At 41.2% G+C, this 15,242-nt stretch overlaps 1 protein-coding gene across 10 annotated transcripts in view; it reads left to right on the top strand.

The window, feature by feature from the left end:
* Positions 1-15,242, top strand: part of Ehmt1 (euchromatic histone lysine methyltransferase 1) — a 150,841-nt gene that overhangs the window by 47,123 nt on the left and 88,476 nt on the right. For 8 of the 10 annotated variants that reach the window (XM_075985337.1, XM_075985342.1, XM_075985336.1 and 5 more), the window contains exons 2-3: positions 6,703-6,769; positions 11,736-12,292. In XM_075985337.1, the coding sequence (XP_075841452.1) occupies positions 6,703-6,769; positions 11,736-12,292 (624 nt within the window). The remainder of the gene's footprint in view (positions 1-6,702; positions 6,770-11,735; positions 12,293-15,242) is intronic. The other 2 variants (XM_075985339.1, XM_075985338.1) reach the window with 1 other exon arrangement.

Below are 15,242 nucleotides of genomic sequence, written 5' to 3'. Positions count from 1 at the left end.
GGAATAGGAAATTTACTGAGCTTTTGTCCTAATGCAGGTTGGTGACTGTGTCTTGCTCCATTATGATATGCTGTGATTGACTAATTCATAATCAACACAAAAGGTGAGGGCATGATAGAACCAAATTTCAGGACTGTCTGGTGTTGGGTGAGAGTTGGGTGTACAGGCATAAGAAACTTTAGAATTTCACAGGATGGGGAGAGGTTTATAGACCAGTAGCTTTTTGGTAGGCTGTTCATCTTTAATCAAAAAGATCAAAAAGAGCTTTCTTGTAGGAACTATTCTTCTAGATGAGTTTTTGCAGGTGTTGAGTTCTTGCCTCCTATGGTCTGTTGATCAGGCAGTTCATAAAATGTCATAGTGTATTGTGGACAACAGGACTAGTTGACGCCTTCTAAGTGTGTTAGTTCTGTGACAGCCAACCTTGGAGTGTTAAGGCTTTGTTTTATTAAGGTAAAACAGCTAGGGCAGCTTAATTGCTGTTGGGCAGGGTACTTCGTGCTTGGAGCTTTCACCACTCAGTCCAAGTCCTTTTTTTGGTCTCAGGTGCCCTGTTAGCTGCAGAGCAGCTGTTTTCTTCTTCCTTAGAGTTGTCTGTGTTTTAAAAAATAAAGCTTGCCTGATGGTCAGTGCAAAGCAGCCATACTAGTCAGCCATACAGGACAGGCGCGGCTGCACACACCTTTAATCCCAGCAGCCACGCTAGTTAGCACTAGAGGCTGGGCAGTAGTGGTGCATGCCTCTAATCCCAGCACTAGAGAGGAATATAAGGCAGGATCAGACAGGAACTTGATTTTTTCAGTCTGAAGGTTTCTTTTTCAGACTGAAGGGAAGAACTAGTGACTTGGCTGCTTTGCTTTTCTGATCTTCAGGTTGAACCCCAATATCTGTATCTGGGTTTTTATTATTCGTGGTATACTTCTGTCTGTGAACTTTTAGTTTACAAAGTTAAGCTGGGTGTGAGTGGTGACACTGTAATTCTGGTATTTGGGAGACTGAAGAAGTAGGATTGCAAGTATGAGGTCAGCCCTGGGCTACATACCTACCTCAGGAACAAAATAGACAAAATAAAAAAAAAAATCCCAAAAATGTGTGTGGTGGCATAAAAATGATTTATTTACTTATTTTCACTTGGTCTACTTTTTAAATTTTTTTTCCCAAGATTTACTTATTCATGTATTTTATATATGAGTGCTCTGTTCATGCACACCAGAAGGAATCTGAAATCTGATCCCTTTACAGATGGTTGTGAGTCACCATGTGGTTGCTGGGAATTGAACTCAGGAATGCTGGACGAGCACTCGAGTGCTCTTAACCACTGAGCTATTTCTCCAGCCCTAAAAATAATTTAAATATTAGTTTTTTCATAGATTTTTTTTCTTTGAGTAAACTTAATATCCTAAGCACATCTACTCCTTATTTTTTTTTTTTTGGTTGAATTTTAGGAATCTTGCAAAGGACAGCATCTTGGTTTCTGTATCTCTCTTCCTTAGACTTTATTTTAGTAAAATAAATGATTAGGTAGCTGGGAGGCTGGCATGTGTGCCTTGGCTTTCCCTGTGTGCAGGAAGGTGTCATATTGTTAGATGATGTTGGTGTGCATGATGTGCAGACACAATGAAGTAATGCATGGCAGGCAGTTCAATGCCAGGAATGCTTGGTCAGCTTCCTGGAAAGGTAGCAGTTGAGCCTTTAATAAATTTGAAGTTAATAATATATGGAAAATTTTAGTTTAATGATATATACTAACTAATATAGAAAAATATCTTTTTAAAATTATCTTGACTCTGTTGTGAAATTTAGGTTAGTTGATTATGACATTGTGTTTTATGTTAGACTTGATGAATAGGTACTTGTAACTTTTCTGTCATTCATGAGGGAAGTCCATTCAGTTGAAATGTATATGTATATGTTGTCTTTATTTAAAAACAGTCCCTGGGACCCACATGCTAGGAGGAGAACTGATTCCTTCAAGCTGTTCTCTGATTGCTGAAGACACGCATGCATCACATACACAGACACATACAATATGTTGAAAGGAAGCAGCTTTTTTAGGGTTAGGAACATCTCTGGAAGGTCTACCCCCCCCCCCAAAAAAAGAGGTCTGGGTCAGTTCAGTTACTCAGTTGGTAAGGGTGCTTGTTCCATAAAACTGACCCAGCGGGCAATGATGGTGCACCCCTTTAATCCCAACATTCAGGAGGCAGAGGTAGGCGGATCTCTGTGAGTTTGAGGCCAGCGTGGTCTGTAAGAGCTAGTTCCAGGACAACCAAGGCTACACTGAGAAACCCTGTCTCACCCCCCCCCCCAAAAAGGGGGGGGGGAGGGAAACCAATGACCTGAGTTGAAAACCTACTGTAGAGGAAGAACATTTAATCCTGAAAATTATCCTCTGATCTCTGTGTGTCTGATATATGTGTACCTATACTCAAATATGCAACACATGTACCATAATAGTTTAAAAAATGGTTATGAGGTTTACTTATTTTATGCAATGCATGTTTTGCTTCCATGTATGTCTGTATATTATGTGTGTATAGTGTATACAGAAAAGAGAATGTCAGATCCCCTGGGCCAGAGTTCCATACTGTTGTGAGCACTGGGAACTGAACTCAGGTCTCTGGAGTTACACCTGGCTCTTTTAGAAGAGCAGCCAGTGCTCTTAGCGATTGAGCCACCTCGCCAGCTTATGATGAACAGTTTTGATAGGGCTTCTCATTTCAAATTTGCCATGTACTTCTGTGTAATTGGTTCCATGTTGTAACATCATGTAGGAAACTTTAAAAGTGTATGGGATGTGTTCATCAAGTTCATCAAGTGAGATACTGATTTTGTCAAGATTGATTGTGAATTTTTCCATATAGTTGAGGTAATGCCCTTTGATTTTGTTTTTTGTTTTGGTGTTTTCATTGCCCTTAAAAATGCTTTGAGCACTCCTGGCGGTGGTGGTGCACGCCTTTAATCCCAGTACAGAAGAAGGCAGATCTCTGTGAGTTTGAGGCCAGCGTGGTCTACAAGAGCTAGTTCCAGGACAGGCTCCAAAGCTACAAAGAAACCCTGTCTTGAAAAAACGACAGGAAAAAAATTGCTTTGCGTAGGTGGTGGTGGTGCTGCACACCTTTTATCCCAGCACTTAGGAGGCAGAGACTGGTGGATCTTTGAATTTGAGGTCAGCCTAGTCTACAGAGCGAGCTCCAGAGAAATACAAAGAGAAATCCTGTTTGGAAAAAATAAAACAAAAGTATGAGATTATGTGTTTTGGTTTTCTTTTCTCTCTCTCTCTCTCTCTCTCTCTCTCTCTCTCTCTCTCTCTCTCTCTCTCTCTCTCTCTCTCTCTCTCGAGGGTTTTGCTATTACCCCAGGTTTTCCTTTAACTCAAAATAAATTTTGCTTTTTTTTTTTAACATTGAAATAGCAAGGTGGGTCACTATACCTGCTTATACCTTGTTACTAATTTTTTAAAAACCAAACTTTGATTTAATAAGTTTAGTATTCATTAATGCATCAGATCTGAACCAGTATGGTGGTTTTGGTAAAATGGTGACTTTGCTGGTGTTGTATAGAGGTAATTTTTACCTCCCATCTTCTTAATGTGTTTACTAATTGGCATTTAGTATGAAGAATTTTACCTTCATTTATTTTTACCCATTATTTGTATTCATGTGAACTTCCCATCATCATTGTGTTGGAGTGGTATGATCCATCTCTTCTGATGCTCCAAGTGTCTGGACTTTATAGCAACAGGAATTTTTCAGGCATTGCTGTGCTTTTGTGATGCATTTGTCATTCTTCAGCACTACCTTCTTGGACGCTGCATGCCTATGTTTGCTCCCCTCATGGCAGCCAGGAAGCAAAGAGACAGGAAAAGATTGGAGACATTCTGTATCCTTTCATATATATATCAAGTTACCTATTTTCCTCCCGTTAGGTCACACCTCTGAATTTAACTATTGATTAAGATGAAAGCCCTCCTGATTTTGTTTATGTCTCAGTAATGTCATAAATGAGAGAATAAACCTTCAACAGTGTGTCTTGTAGGGCAGCAGATGCTTTCATATCCATACAATAACTTTGACCACTGAGAAGGTAGTGATTGTGTATCTGGGGTATTATTCCTAGAGTGCCATCAACTCTGTCTTGTGGAGAGCAGATGTTCAAGCTGAGGTAAAGGGTAGAAGTATACCTTTGCCGCCTCTTGGGAAATCTTTGCCAACTCTTCCTCCTCCTTCCTGCTGGTCACTCTGGACATGTTAGAGGTACAAGACCATTGCTGTCGCATGTAACAGATGGTGAGACAGACAGATGGACAATAAGGGTAAAGGAACAAAGGGTGCTAACTGGCATGGGTGTGTTTGCCAAAGTATTGCCTTTTCTTCTTTTGCTACTCCAGCAGGAGTAGGAGTGTATTAGTTACTCTATGTACTGTTAGGACAAAATACCTGACAGAAACAATGCAAGAAAGACAGGCTTTATTTTACCTCAGTTTGAGGATAGCCCAACATAGTAGGAAAGTAATGTGGGCAGAGGCTAAGATGGTGGTTTGATTCTTTTCTTTGTATTCAGTCCAGGATTTCAGTTCATGGAGTCTTCCCTTCCCACCTGTTCTACTGTCCTTTCTGTTGCTGTGATAAAGTTCCCTGACAGAAAAACAACTTAGAAGAGAAAGGGTTTATTTTACTGACAGTTCTGGGTTCATTATTGTGGGAAAGTGAAGGCATGAAGGAAACAGCTACTCACATCACCCACATTCAAGAGCAGAGAGAAATGAATGCACGTATGCATGTTTGATTGTGCTAAACTCTGTTTTTCTACTCGTACACAGCTTAGGACCCCTGTCTAAGGAATGGTGACACCCACATTTGGTTGTGTCAGTAGGACCTGGGAGAGTAGAGCCTAAAAAGAGAAGCAGGCTAAAGTCGTATGCAATAATGAACTTTATTCATAAGAATCACAAGAGTAAGGTACTCAATCACAAAGATAAGCCCCGTGTGGCAAAACCATGTTTTTTTTTTTGCATAGAGACATATAAACAAATAGCAGTAGCCAGCTGTAATGAATAATGTAGACAATTCTACATTTAGTCGCTCTTCCCTCATGATTCTAGGTTGTGTCAAATTGACGATTAAAGGAAACTATCACACTCCCTTTGTTAACCTCACCTAGAAAGTCCCTTGTAGACATGTCCAGAGCCTTGCTTCCTGGTGATTTTTAGATCCTGTCAAGTTAATCAATGGTGACCATCACAGGGGGCTTGTAAACGTTTTCTTTAAAAGAATTGGAGATGATTTTGCCTTAGGGTTAAGGTTTGTATCACATGTAGTTCACAGGTCTTTGAAGATGTAGAACCACATTTAGTTGGTCTGGTCTCAGAACTCCGAGATGAGCTTGATGGTGTGGAATAGGGCCTACTGGAATTTTCCATGTGTCTGACTGGATCTGTACTCAGTGGTCTTGATTGACTTTCACTCCAAGTGGTTTGCAGAGATGCTTATTGGCATCTATGGTTTCCCTGTAGGTCAGGCGCAGGAATAGTGAGTTCCAACAGGACCCCTTCCCCGAGTGTCTATGCAAACACCTAAAAAAACCTGGTCCTAGTGTCCTTAGACTACACTAAAAACCACTGTGGATCCCTCTGGAAAGAGGGGGTGGACTAGCCTGGGATCAGAAGGAGAACACGATGTCCTCCTGTCTTTTAGTGGATATGACCTGTGTTCCCTTGGTGGGTATAATGAGGATGAGTAGTTCTTTCAAGAGGATTATTTGGGAAGTACTTGTGATGGCAGATGTTTCTAGGGAAGAGGGATAGGGCATTTGACTTTGAGTACAAAGAAAAGCATGGTCCTGGTTTTAGGAGCTTCAGGTTAAGTAGAAATTGCAGTGAGTGAAGGTTCACTGGGGTTGTTCTGATAAAGCTTTTCGTTGTCTTTGGAGCAAATGGAACTCCAAAGGTTATTAGATGTATGATGAGGGCTATGTCTTTAGGGTCTACAGACTGAAAGTTTTGTTGCTTGAAACTCTAGGAGTGTGGGATTTTGGTGTTTTAAGGCCTTGAGACAATTGAATAACTACCTATATTTCTCCATGTGGTGGATACTTAAGCTCATATATGTAGTTATTCAATTGTCTAATTGAATTTTCTAATTTACACATTTCTAAATCTTAAAGTTATTGTTATTTTGAGAGGGTTTCACTGTATAACTGGCTGGACTGAAACTTGCTATATAGACCAGGGTGGATTTGAACTCAGAGGTTTACCTGTCTCTGCCCTCTTGAGTGTTGTGATTAAAATTTATGCCTCTATATACCAGGTGTATTTTTTAAAATTATGCATAAATGTGTGTGGCTGTGTATGGTTATGTGTACTTGAGTGTCTAGAAGAGGGCATGGATTCCACTGGAGCTGGACTTAGAGCAGCAGTTAGTGGACTTAAAGCCACCTCCTGGGATGCTGGGAACTGAACTCCAGTCCTCTGTAAGAACAGCACGTGCTCTTAACCCCACCCTTTCTGTACTTTTTTTGTCAGTGTCAGACACTAGAAATACTTAAAAAGAGTTAAAATTTTTTTTTTAAAAGTAAATGAAAAGGTAATAAATGCATATCAAAGCAATTTTCTGTAATAAGAGCCAGAGCATTTCAGATTTCTAACTATTTGATTTGAGGATGCCCCTGATTGATGCCTAATGTCTTTTTCTTCCCCTCCAGCAGGCAGTTCTGGCCAAGCAAGAGACCAAGCAGGATTGCTGCATGAAAACTGAGCTACTAAGGGAAGGTAAGGGCTACTTCACCCAACAGGAGGGGACTTTGCTGCTTGCATTTTTTCCCCCAGTTTGTTCGTTTTTTTGTTATGTGTACAGTGTTCTGCCTGCATATATGCCTGTAGCCCAGAAGAGGGCACTAGATCTCATTACAGACAGTTATAGGCTACCATGTGGTTGCTGGGAATTGAACTTAGGCCCCCTGGAAGAGCAGCCAGTGCTTTTAACTGCTGAGCTATCTCTCCAGTCCCACATATACTCCCCCCCCCCCCGAGACAGGATTTCTCTGTAGCTTTGGAGCCTGTCCTGGAACTAGCCCTTGTAGACCACGCTGCCTCGAACTCACAAAGATTCACCTGTCTCTGCCTCCCAAGTGGTGGGATTAAAGGCGTGCGCCACCACTGCCTGGTGCCTCACATATACTCTTATTATCTCTCTTAGCCTTTTGGCTTTCTTGGAATGTACCTAGGATTGCAGTGTCCTTTTTTAATCTCTCATTCCTGAATAGACACCTATTAGTACGCGCGTGTACACACACACACGCTTACAAAAGATCTGCCAGAGAAGGAAAATATTAACAAAGTATAGAAATCAAATATCTTGTGTATCCTGTTTTAAAAGTGCAGCCGGAAAATAAAAAGTGTGTAATCACACTAACAATTGTAGCATCTTTATTTATGACACTGGACCATCCACCCAGGCCCTGTATGATAACACGTGGGTAAAACAAACTGTCATACACATGTAGGTTAATAGTGTGGTCCATGCAGAAGCATGGGTATAGTGTAAGTATATTTTTTGAAATGAAAAAAAAAAAAACAAACCCAGGTCTCAAGGGCTTTTTTTTTCTTTGAAGATTTATTTATTAATCATGTACAGTATTCTGCCTGCATGTATCCCTGCCCACCAGAAGAGGGCACCAGATCTCATTACGATGGTTGTGAGCCACCTCTGAGCCATCTCTCCAGCCCTCAAGGACTTGAGACAGGTTTTCTCTGTGTAACTCTGGCTGCCCTGGAACTCACTCTGTAGACCAGGCTGGCTTTGTCTGCCTCCTGTGCTGGGATTAAAGGTGTGTGCCACCACTGCTCAGCTATGTGTCTCCCATTTATAGAAACTTGGACAACGTAGTTGAGGTTTCAGTAGGTTTAGTGTGGAATGTTGAGGGTGACTTCAGGAGGCAGGCTATTCTGCAAGAAATCTAGGTATGGGGCTTGGGAGATGGCTCAGTGGTTGCTTTTCCAGAGAACTGGAGTTTGGTTCCAAGCACCCATGTCAGGTGGCTCACAACTATCTTCAACTGTAGCTCCAAGGGATCCAACACCTTCTCTATCTCTTACACACACATAAGTTTTCTTCTGTTTTTGGTTTGCATGATAGGCTTTTTTCATATGTTGCCATTGAACTTGTCTACACAGTAGTAAGTTTTAGCCTTATTTACTCCGTAGTGTCAACCTTTTATGGTGTTTTTCTGTGAGTGGACTGTCCTGGTATTTCTGTTGCTCTAATAAAACATACTAACAAAAAACAAGGGAGGAAATTCCAGGTTATTGACTATCATTTTGCAGAAGTCAGGGCAGGAACTCAAGCTGCCATATCACTTTTACAACCAAGAACAGAGAGAAATGAACACTTATCTCCCGCCTGATTGTTTGCTCTCAACTGGCTTTCTCTAACATAGTCCAGTGCCCAGTCCATGAAATGATGCTACCTATGTTTGGCTGGGTTTTCCTAATATCAGTTAAAAATTAAGACAGTCCTACACAGACATGCCTATAGGCCAACCTGATCTAGATGCTTCTTTATTTAAGACTTTCTTCCTGGGCTGGGGAGGTGGCTCAGCTGACAAAGGCTAGGCTTACAATCAAAACTCCTCGTCTCTTCCCCTGTGATTCTAGATTGCGTCAAGGTGGCATTTAAAACTCTCTCAGCACAATGATTAATCTTCTCAGCCCTTGTCATCTGACTGACATATTTGAAGGTTGTCATATATTATAATCCTAATTTAGTAGTTTTTTTCCTAAACAGTTTGAAGATGTTTCGCTGCTTTTGCCTTACATATGGTTTAATCTGAAATACGTATCTGTATTTATCTTTTTCTTTGTATGTGATATATCACTTTTTCATATTGTTTTCCCCTTTCTTCTCTTTTCCCCATTCTGTTTTCTTTTTTGTTGTGTTTGAGATAGCTATGAACTTTGAGTACAAATCATGCAGGACTTCTACATGTGACAGACTGGCTAAGGCTTGCAATTTGGACTGCAGTGTATCCTAGGCTGCACCCAAACAAGCCTATGGAAAATGTACCTTTGTCCTCATTGCTCTGCCTCTACTGTCCATGCTGTGGATTTAGGCTGGGTCACATGATTCTTCTCTGTAGGAAGCTTGTTTTCCTTGCCCTTGCTATTCATTTGCTATTCATTTTTGAAAGTTTATTCTTTTTTGTTATATTTTAGCTTAAGTCACAGATTTCTTTAATATATTAATTGGAATTCTGATTAAAATATCACTGAATTTCTAAATTTGAGGGGCCTTGGCAGCTTTGTCATTTTGTACCTGATTCTAGAACATTCTCTCTTAATGTTTTTTTTCTGTACATAGGCATTAAGTAATTTGACTTTTAAAAAAGAGAGCTAGTTCCAGGACAGGTTCCAAAGCTACAGAGAAACCCTGTCTCAAAAAACCAAAAAAAAAAAAAAATAAAAAATAAAAAAAATATATACTTTGTAGTTTTTTTCCTTTTGTAAATATCTTGTTTTTCTTCATACATACACACTGACACACATACATATGAATATATATCCTTTTGAGACAAGATTTATCTATTATGCTTTATTCCAAGACAGGGTTTCTCTGTTACAGCTCTGACTGTCCTTGAACCCCTTTTATAGACCAGGCTGGCCTTGAATTCACAGAGATGTGCCCATTTCTGCCTTTCAAGTACTAGGGGATTAAAGGTGTGTGCCACCACTGTCCAGAAGTCCTGGAACTCTTTATGTATATCAGACTGTCCTTAGCTTCCTGAGTGCTAGGATTAAAGATATACACCACCTTGCCTGGCTTTCTTCTTATATTTTTAAGTTAATGTTGGTATAGAGAAATGGTATTCTTTTTGTAGGGTTTTTTTTCTTTTTTTCTTTGTTTTGGTAATTCTTGGTATCAACCCAGGCAATTATGTATTCTGGACAAGTACTGTGCCACCGAGCTACAGTTCAACCATGTCACTTAATTCTGAAAATAGTGGTCTGACTTTGTGCTTGTGTCTTGATCAGATAAGGTGACAGCATTCTGTCTCTTCATTACTGCCTTTGCTTTTCTTTCTCTTATCTGGTGCTGCTGTTACTCAATCATTTCTTTATGTGCCAAACTTTTAGAAGCATTAGTGGATAAATGTGCTATTTCTGTTGACTTGGAATTAAAAAAACGTGTTGGACAAAGTATACATTGACTCCAGAATTTGCTGTATATCCTCCAAGTTAAGGAAAGTTTTTACATATTTTGTTTTGCTAAGGACTTAAAAAGTTACTAAAGGCTGGTTGTTCATTCTGAAAGGACATATTGCATAGGTTTCTCCCTGGCCTTCTGAGAGGAATAGGAAAGGTAGTCTCTGCTGTTTTAGAATGTGTATTCTTGGGAAGAGCAGGCAGCTAATATGACAAATGGTAAGTCCTATGTGTTAGGTGATAGGCACAGAGAAAAGGAGAGCTGAGGGCCGGGTGTCGAGCTTTGCACCCACTAGAGTGGCCTCCTACCCCCAGGGCTGCTTCATCCCCTTGGAATTCCTACTTTCCTGGTCATGATAGAATAGCCAGAGGAGTCTGGACTTCTTAGAGAAGACATGTAGGCCAAAAATATACTTAATGTGATCCCCTTCCCTCCAGATTTTCTTTGGACTTCTGTGATACTGCTTTTGAAGCAACTCCTTAAAAAAATGATTTTCAGTTATGAATGTGTATCTAAGTATGAACATGTGGGGCATAAGTACAGGTGACTTCAGAGTCCAGAAGAAGGAAGTGAGTCCTGGTAGGTCTTCTGTCCCCCACCCCTAATAAGTTTCTTTGCCAACTCAGAAGGCCATATCAAGCTGAAATGGAAAAGTATAATAACAGGTTTATTTGAACAAAGCAACTCCTGGGTGTTTTTGCCTGTCCCAGAGACTGAGGCTAGAGAAGTCATACCCTTGAACTAAAGCAGGAAGACTTTATAGGTTGTAGATGAGGGTGCTGACATATCTGCCACAAACTGGATTTGTGCCTAAGTCTGGTTGGGGACAGGGATCTGGACTGCTGATGACAACAGGGGAGGAAGTGGCAGCAGTCCAGGTTCTACGAATTTGGAACTGGGCTTTTTGGCCCAGTTTTCTTTGTTTGGAGACTGAGTTGTTTGTGGAGTTGAGAGAGAGAGAGAGAGAGAGAGAGAGAGAGAGAGAGAGAGAGAGAGAAAGAGAGAGAGAGAGAGAGAGAGAGAGAGAGACAGACAGACACCCAGAGGTTCCAGTCCAACAGATCCCTTGGACTTGGAGTTAAAAGTGGTTAGGAACTGCCTAGTGTGGTTATTGCGAATGCAAACCAAATTAGGTACTCTGTAAGAACAGTAAGTGCTCTTAATCCCTGAACTTCCTTCTCCCTTTAAATCTCCAACAAACAGTCTTTTTAAAAATTAAGCTGACTTCTCAAACTTTACCAAAAGTTAATATTTTAAGAAATAAATCAGCATTTCATTTATTAAGTTAAGTATTGGTTTCTATAGGAAATAATTTTTATAGGCAGGTGTGGGCTTTTTTTTGGTGTGGAGTCTTGAACCCAGGGCCTTGCACATGTTAGGCAAGAGTTTCCCACTTAGCTACATGCTAACACTGTAGACAATTTCGTAGCATATTTGTAGACAAATATGTTGGCCAAATAAATTGTAATTTATGGTGATAGTTATGGATTGATGGATGGGTGCTGGCCACTGTGACGCTCCTTTCTTTGTTTACAGATACACCTATGGCTGCTGATGAAGGTTCCACGGAGAAACAGACAGGAGAGACTCCCATGGCTACAGATGGAGAAACCAATGGTTCTTGTGAGAAGAGCAGTGACACCAGCCATCCGAATGCACCCAAACATACTCAGGAGAACACAAGAGCTAGCCCGCAGGAAGGTACCAACAGAGCATCTCGGGTGGCCGAAAATGGACTTTCAGAAAGAGACATAGAAGTGGGAAAGCAAAACCATGTCACAGCTGACGACTTCATGCAGACTTCTGTCATTGGCAGCAATGGATATTTTTTAAATAAACCAGCCCTGCAGGGGCAGCCCTTGAGGACTCCCAGCACTCTAGCCTCCTCGCTTCCTGGTCATGCGGCAAAAACTCTTCCTGGAGGGGCCAGTAAATGCAGGACTCCAAGTGCACTTCCTCAGACACCAACCACAGCACCTGCTGTGCCTGGGGAAGGGAGTGCAGACACAGAGGACAGGAAGCCTACAGCCTCGGGCACTGATGTCAGGGTTCACAGGGCACGCAAGACCATGCCGAAGTCCATCCTGGGCCTGGTAATTTTATATCTTCTTTTCTGTCTTAATCCTCCTTTGCATTAATGAAAACAAATAGATTTTCATGTAACAAAGGGAAAAACTAATTAATGGCAGTGGTCATCAGTAGTCATTCCAGATATATGAGCAACCAACTCAGATGATACCACATCAGCCCTGCTTTCAATGTTTTTCCTGAAGATGGGTCAGGCTTTTTCAAGGAAACTGTCGTGTGTGTGTGTGTGTGTGTGTGTGTGTGTGTGTGTGTGTGTGTTCGTGTTCGTCCGTGTCCCTGTTTCTCTGTGTAGTCCTGGCTGCTCCAGAACTCAATCTGTAGACCAGGCTAACCTCGACCTCACAGAGATCTTGCTTTCTCTGCCTTTCCGAGTGCTGTGATTATGGGATTAAAAGGCGTGTGTCACCATTGCCTGTCAGAAAACTTATTTTTCTTCTGCCATTTCTGGAAGGTTCTGAAAGTGATCTTCAGGGTTACTGAGGGCAAGATGAGCTCTGTACTTTAGCATTGACAGAAAGTAGTACTTCCCTATAATACTCAGCCGACTGAACTTGGTCTCAGTCTGTTTTTCATTGCATGTATTTGATGCATGTTTTCAAAACGTCTGCAGTTCTGTTACTTTTGATGTGGATTTAGCTTGGGTGGATTCCACATTCACGATCATACTCCCTTGTGATTTCTAGTGCCTTTCGTGTGCAGACTGCTGTTTTCTCTGTAGCCTTTAGGATTTCATTCTGGAACCTTTCCTCAAGACTGTCAGTCTGTGGGTTTGCCATGTCAGCTCCAGAAACATGTAATGATGTGTGGTTATTAATTTCCCTCTCATAGAATCCCTTGTCTGTGAGCACAGTACTGTGAATTTTGTGTCCTTCTATAGGTGTACCTTGCCTGGTACCTATTTCCTGCTCTATGCTTTAACCCTTTTCATTCTGGTCTTTATGTTGATGTTTTAAATTTTTAATACCTGTTTGTTTCTTTTTCTTCTTCTTTTTGTTGTTGTTTTCTTTGAGACAGGGTTAGTTTTTCTGTGTATCCCTGGCCGTCCTGGAACTTGCTCTTGTAGACCATGCTGGTCTCAAAACTTACAGAGATACGTCTGCCTCTGCCTACCTCATACTGGGAAAATAGGTGTTTTAAAAAATTACGTATTTATATTTTGGTTTGAGCTAGGGTCTCACCTAGCCCAGGTAGGACTTAGACTTATATTCCTGATATTCCTGCTCCTACCATCTAGATTGTGGAATTGTGCATGTGTGCCACCATGCCTAAATCATAGTTCATCTTAACCCAATACAATAGACTGATCATGAGACTAGGGAGATGCCTCCGTGAGCAAAGTGCTTGCTGAGGAACCCTAGCATCCACAGACCTGTATGCACCACAGAATCACATGCCTATAATTCTAGTGCCACTAGTGCGGAAGAGACCTGGGGTGTGCTGGCCTAGTTGAATCAGTAAGCTCCAGGTTATGTTGAAAGACACTGTCTCAAAAAAATCATGTGGAAAGTGATTGGGGAACAAGATCTATTGTTATTAACCTTTTAGACTGTAAACAGATTTTTCTTTGGGCCACTAGCTCACAAATAATGGCATGGAGACTTACAAGAGTTTGGCCTTAGCTTAGGCTTGTTCTTAACTAGTTTTGATATCTTAACTCATTTCTATGTTTTACCATGTGGCTTTTTATCTTTCATTCTGTATGCCTGGCTCCCTCTGTCTCATTGGTGTCTCCTCTGTGCCTCAGTTATCTCCTCCTACTTCCTCTCTCTGTCCAGAATTCTTATTTATACCTTTTGCTAGCTATTGGCTGTTTAGCTCTTTATTAAACCAATCATGGCAAAAATATTTTTTTGTTTGTTTGTTTGTTTTGTTTTTGTTTTTTGAGACAGGGTTTCTTTAGCTTTGGAGCCTGTCATGGAACTAGACCAGGCTGACCTCGAACTCACAGAGATCCACCTGCCTCTGCCTCCTGAGATCTGGGAATAAAGGCGTGCACCACCACTGCCCGGCAATGGCAATATATCTTAATACAGTGTGTAAATGTCCCACAACAGTAGACAGACACACACACACACACAACACAGTAGATAGAGAAAGATGGATGGATGGATGGATGGATGGATGGATGGATGGATGGATATATGGATATAGAGAGCTGCTACTAAGATTCTTTCACAATCTCTTAGGAATCTAATTCCCCAGAGGAGTTTTGTTTAAATGTAGCTGCTCTTTCTCATGTTTGTTTTCCCAAGAGTGCTTGTTTTTATCTTTGTGGTGCTGGTTCTGATTGCCCAAGTGCCATGTGTGGATCTGTAGTCACTACGTTGGGTATAGGGTGGAGCTGCTTGTCATCATTTGCAGTCCTATAGCTATCAGATGTTTTGTCTTCTTGCCAGGCATTTATATGGGTTCAACTTAATGGAACATGGACTGGTCACTTGGCCTGGGGGCCCCCCCAATTCCCAGCTTGGATAGCTTGATAAACATAAGATTCTGTATGGCATGACCATACAGATAGCACAGAGGTCACCTGGCTATTAACCACCTCTGCTCCATTCATAAAGTACATGCGACAGCTCCCATATAAATTCCTACTGAATGAGAAACAATGATCCAGATAAAGGACTAGGGAGGAAGAGTCTAAGATAAACTTAAGAATCTGGGGAGCCAGGAGTAGCAATTAACCACATCCATTTCCAGCCTTCTGGGTAGAAAACAAGTTATATATCTCTTTCTTTGAAGAGACATTCCTGGTTTTCCTAGTGCATCTGTGAGCACAAGGACCTTTCCCTTCTACAGCTGCTCTTCCAGAGGGCCCTAGCATCTCTTTATCAGGGGCTCCCAGCCATTTATTACTTTAACTCCATGGACTCTGATACCTCTGGTGCTCAGGCACTTGCATTGATTTCTACATAATCACATCCAGCCTAATACACGCACATATAATTAATTATA

This window comes from Microtus pennsylvanicus, chromosome 9 (genome assembly GCF_037038515.1).
Source record: "Microtus pennsylvanicus isolate mMicPen1 chromosome 9, mMicPen1.hap1, whole genome shotgun sequence".
Lineage (NCBI taxonomy): Eukaryota > Metazoa > Chordata > Mammalia > Rodentia > Cricetidae > Microtus > Microtus pennsylvanicus.
The sequence above is the reverse complement of the archived record's forward strand: the minus strand, read 5'-3'. Positions and strand labels throughout refer to the sequence as shown.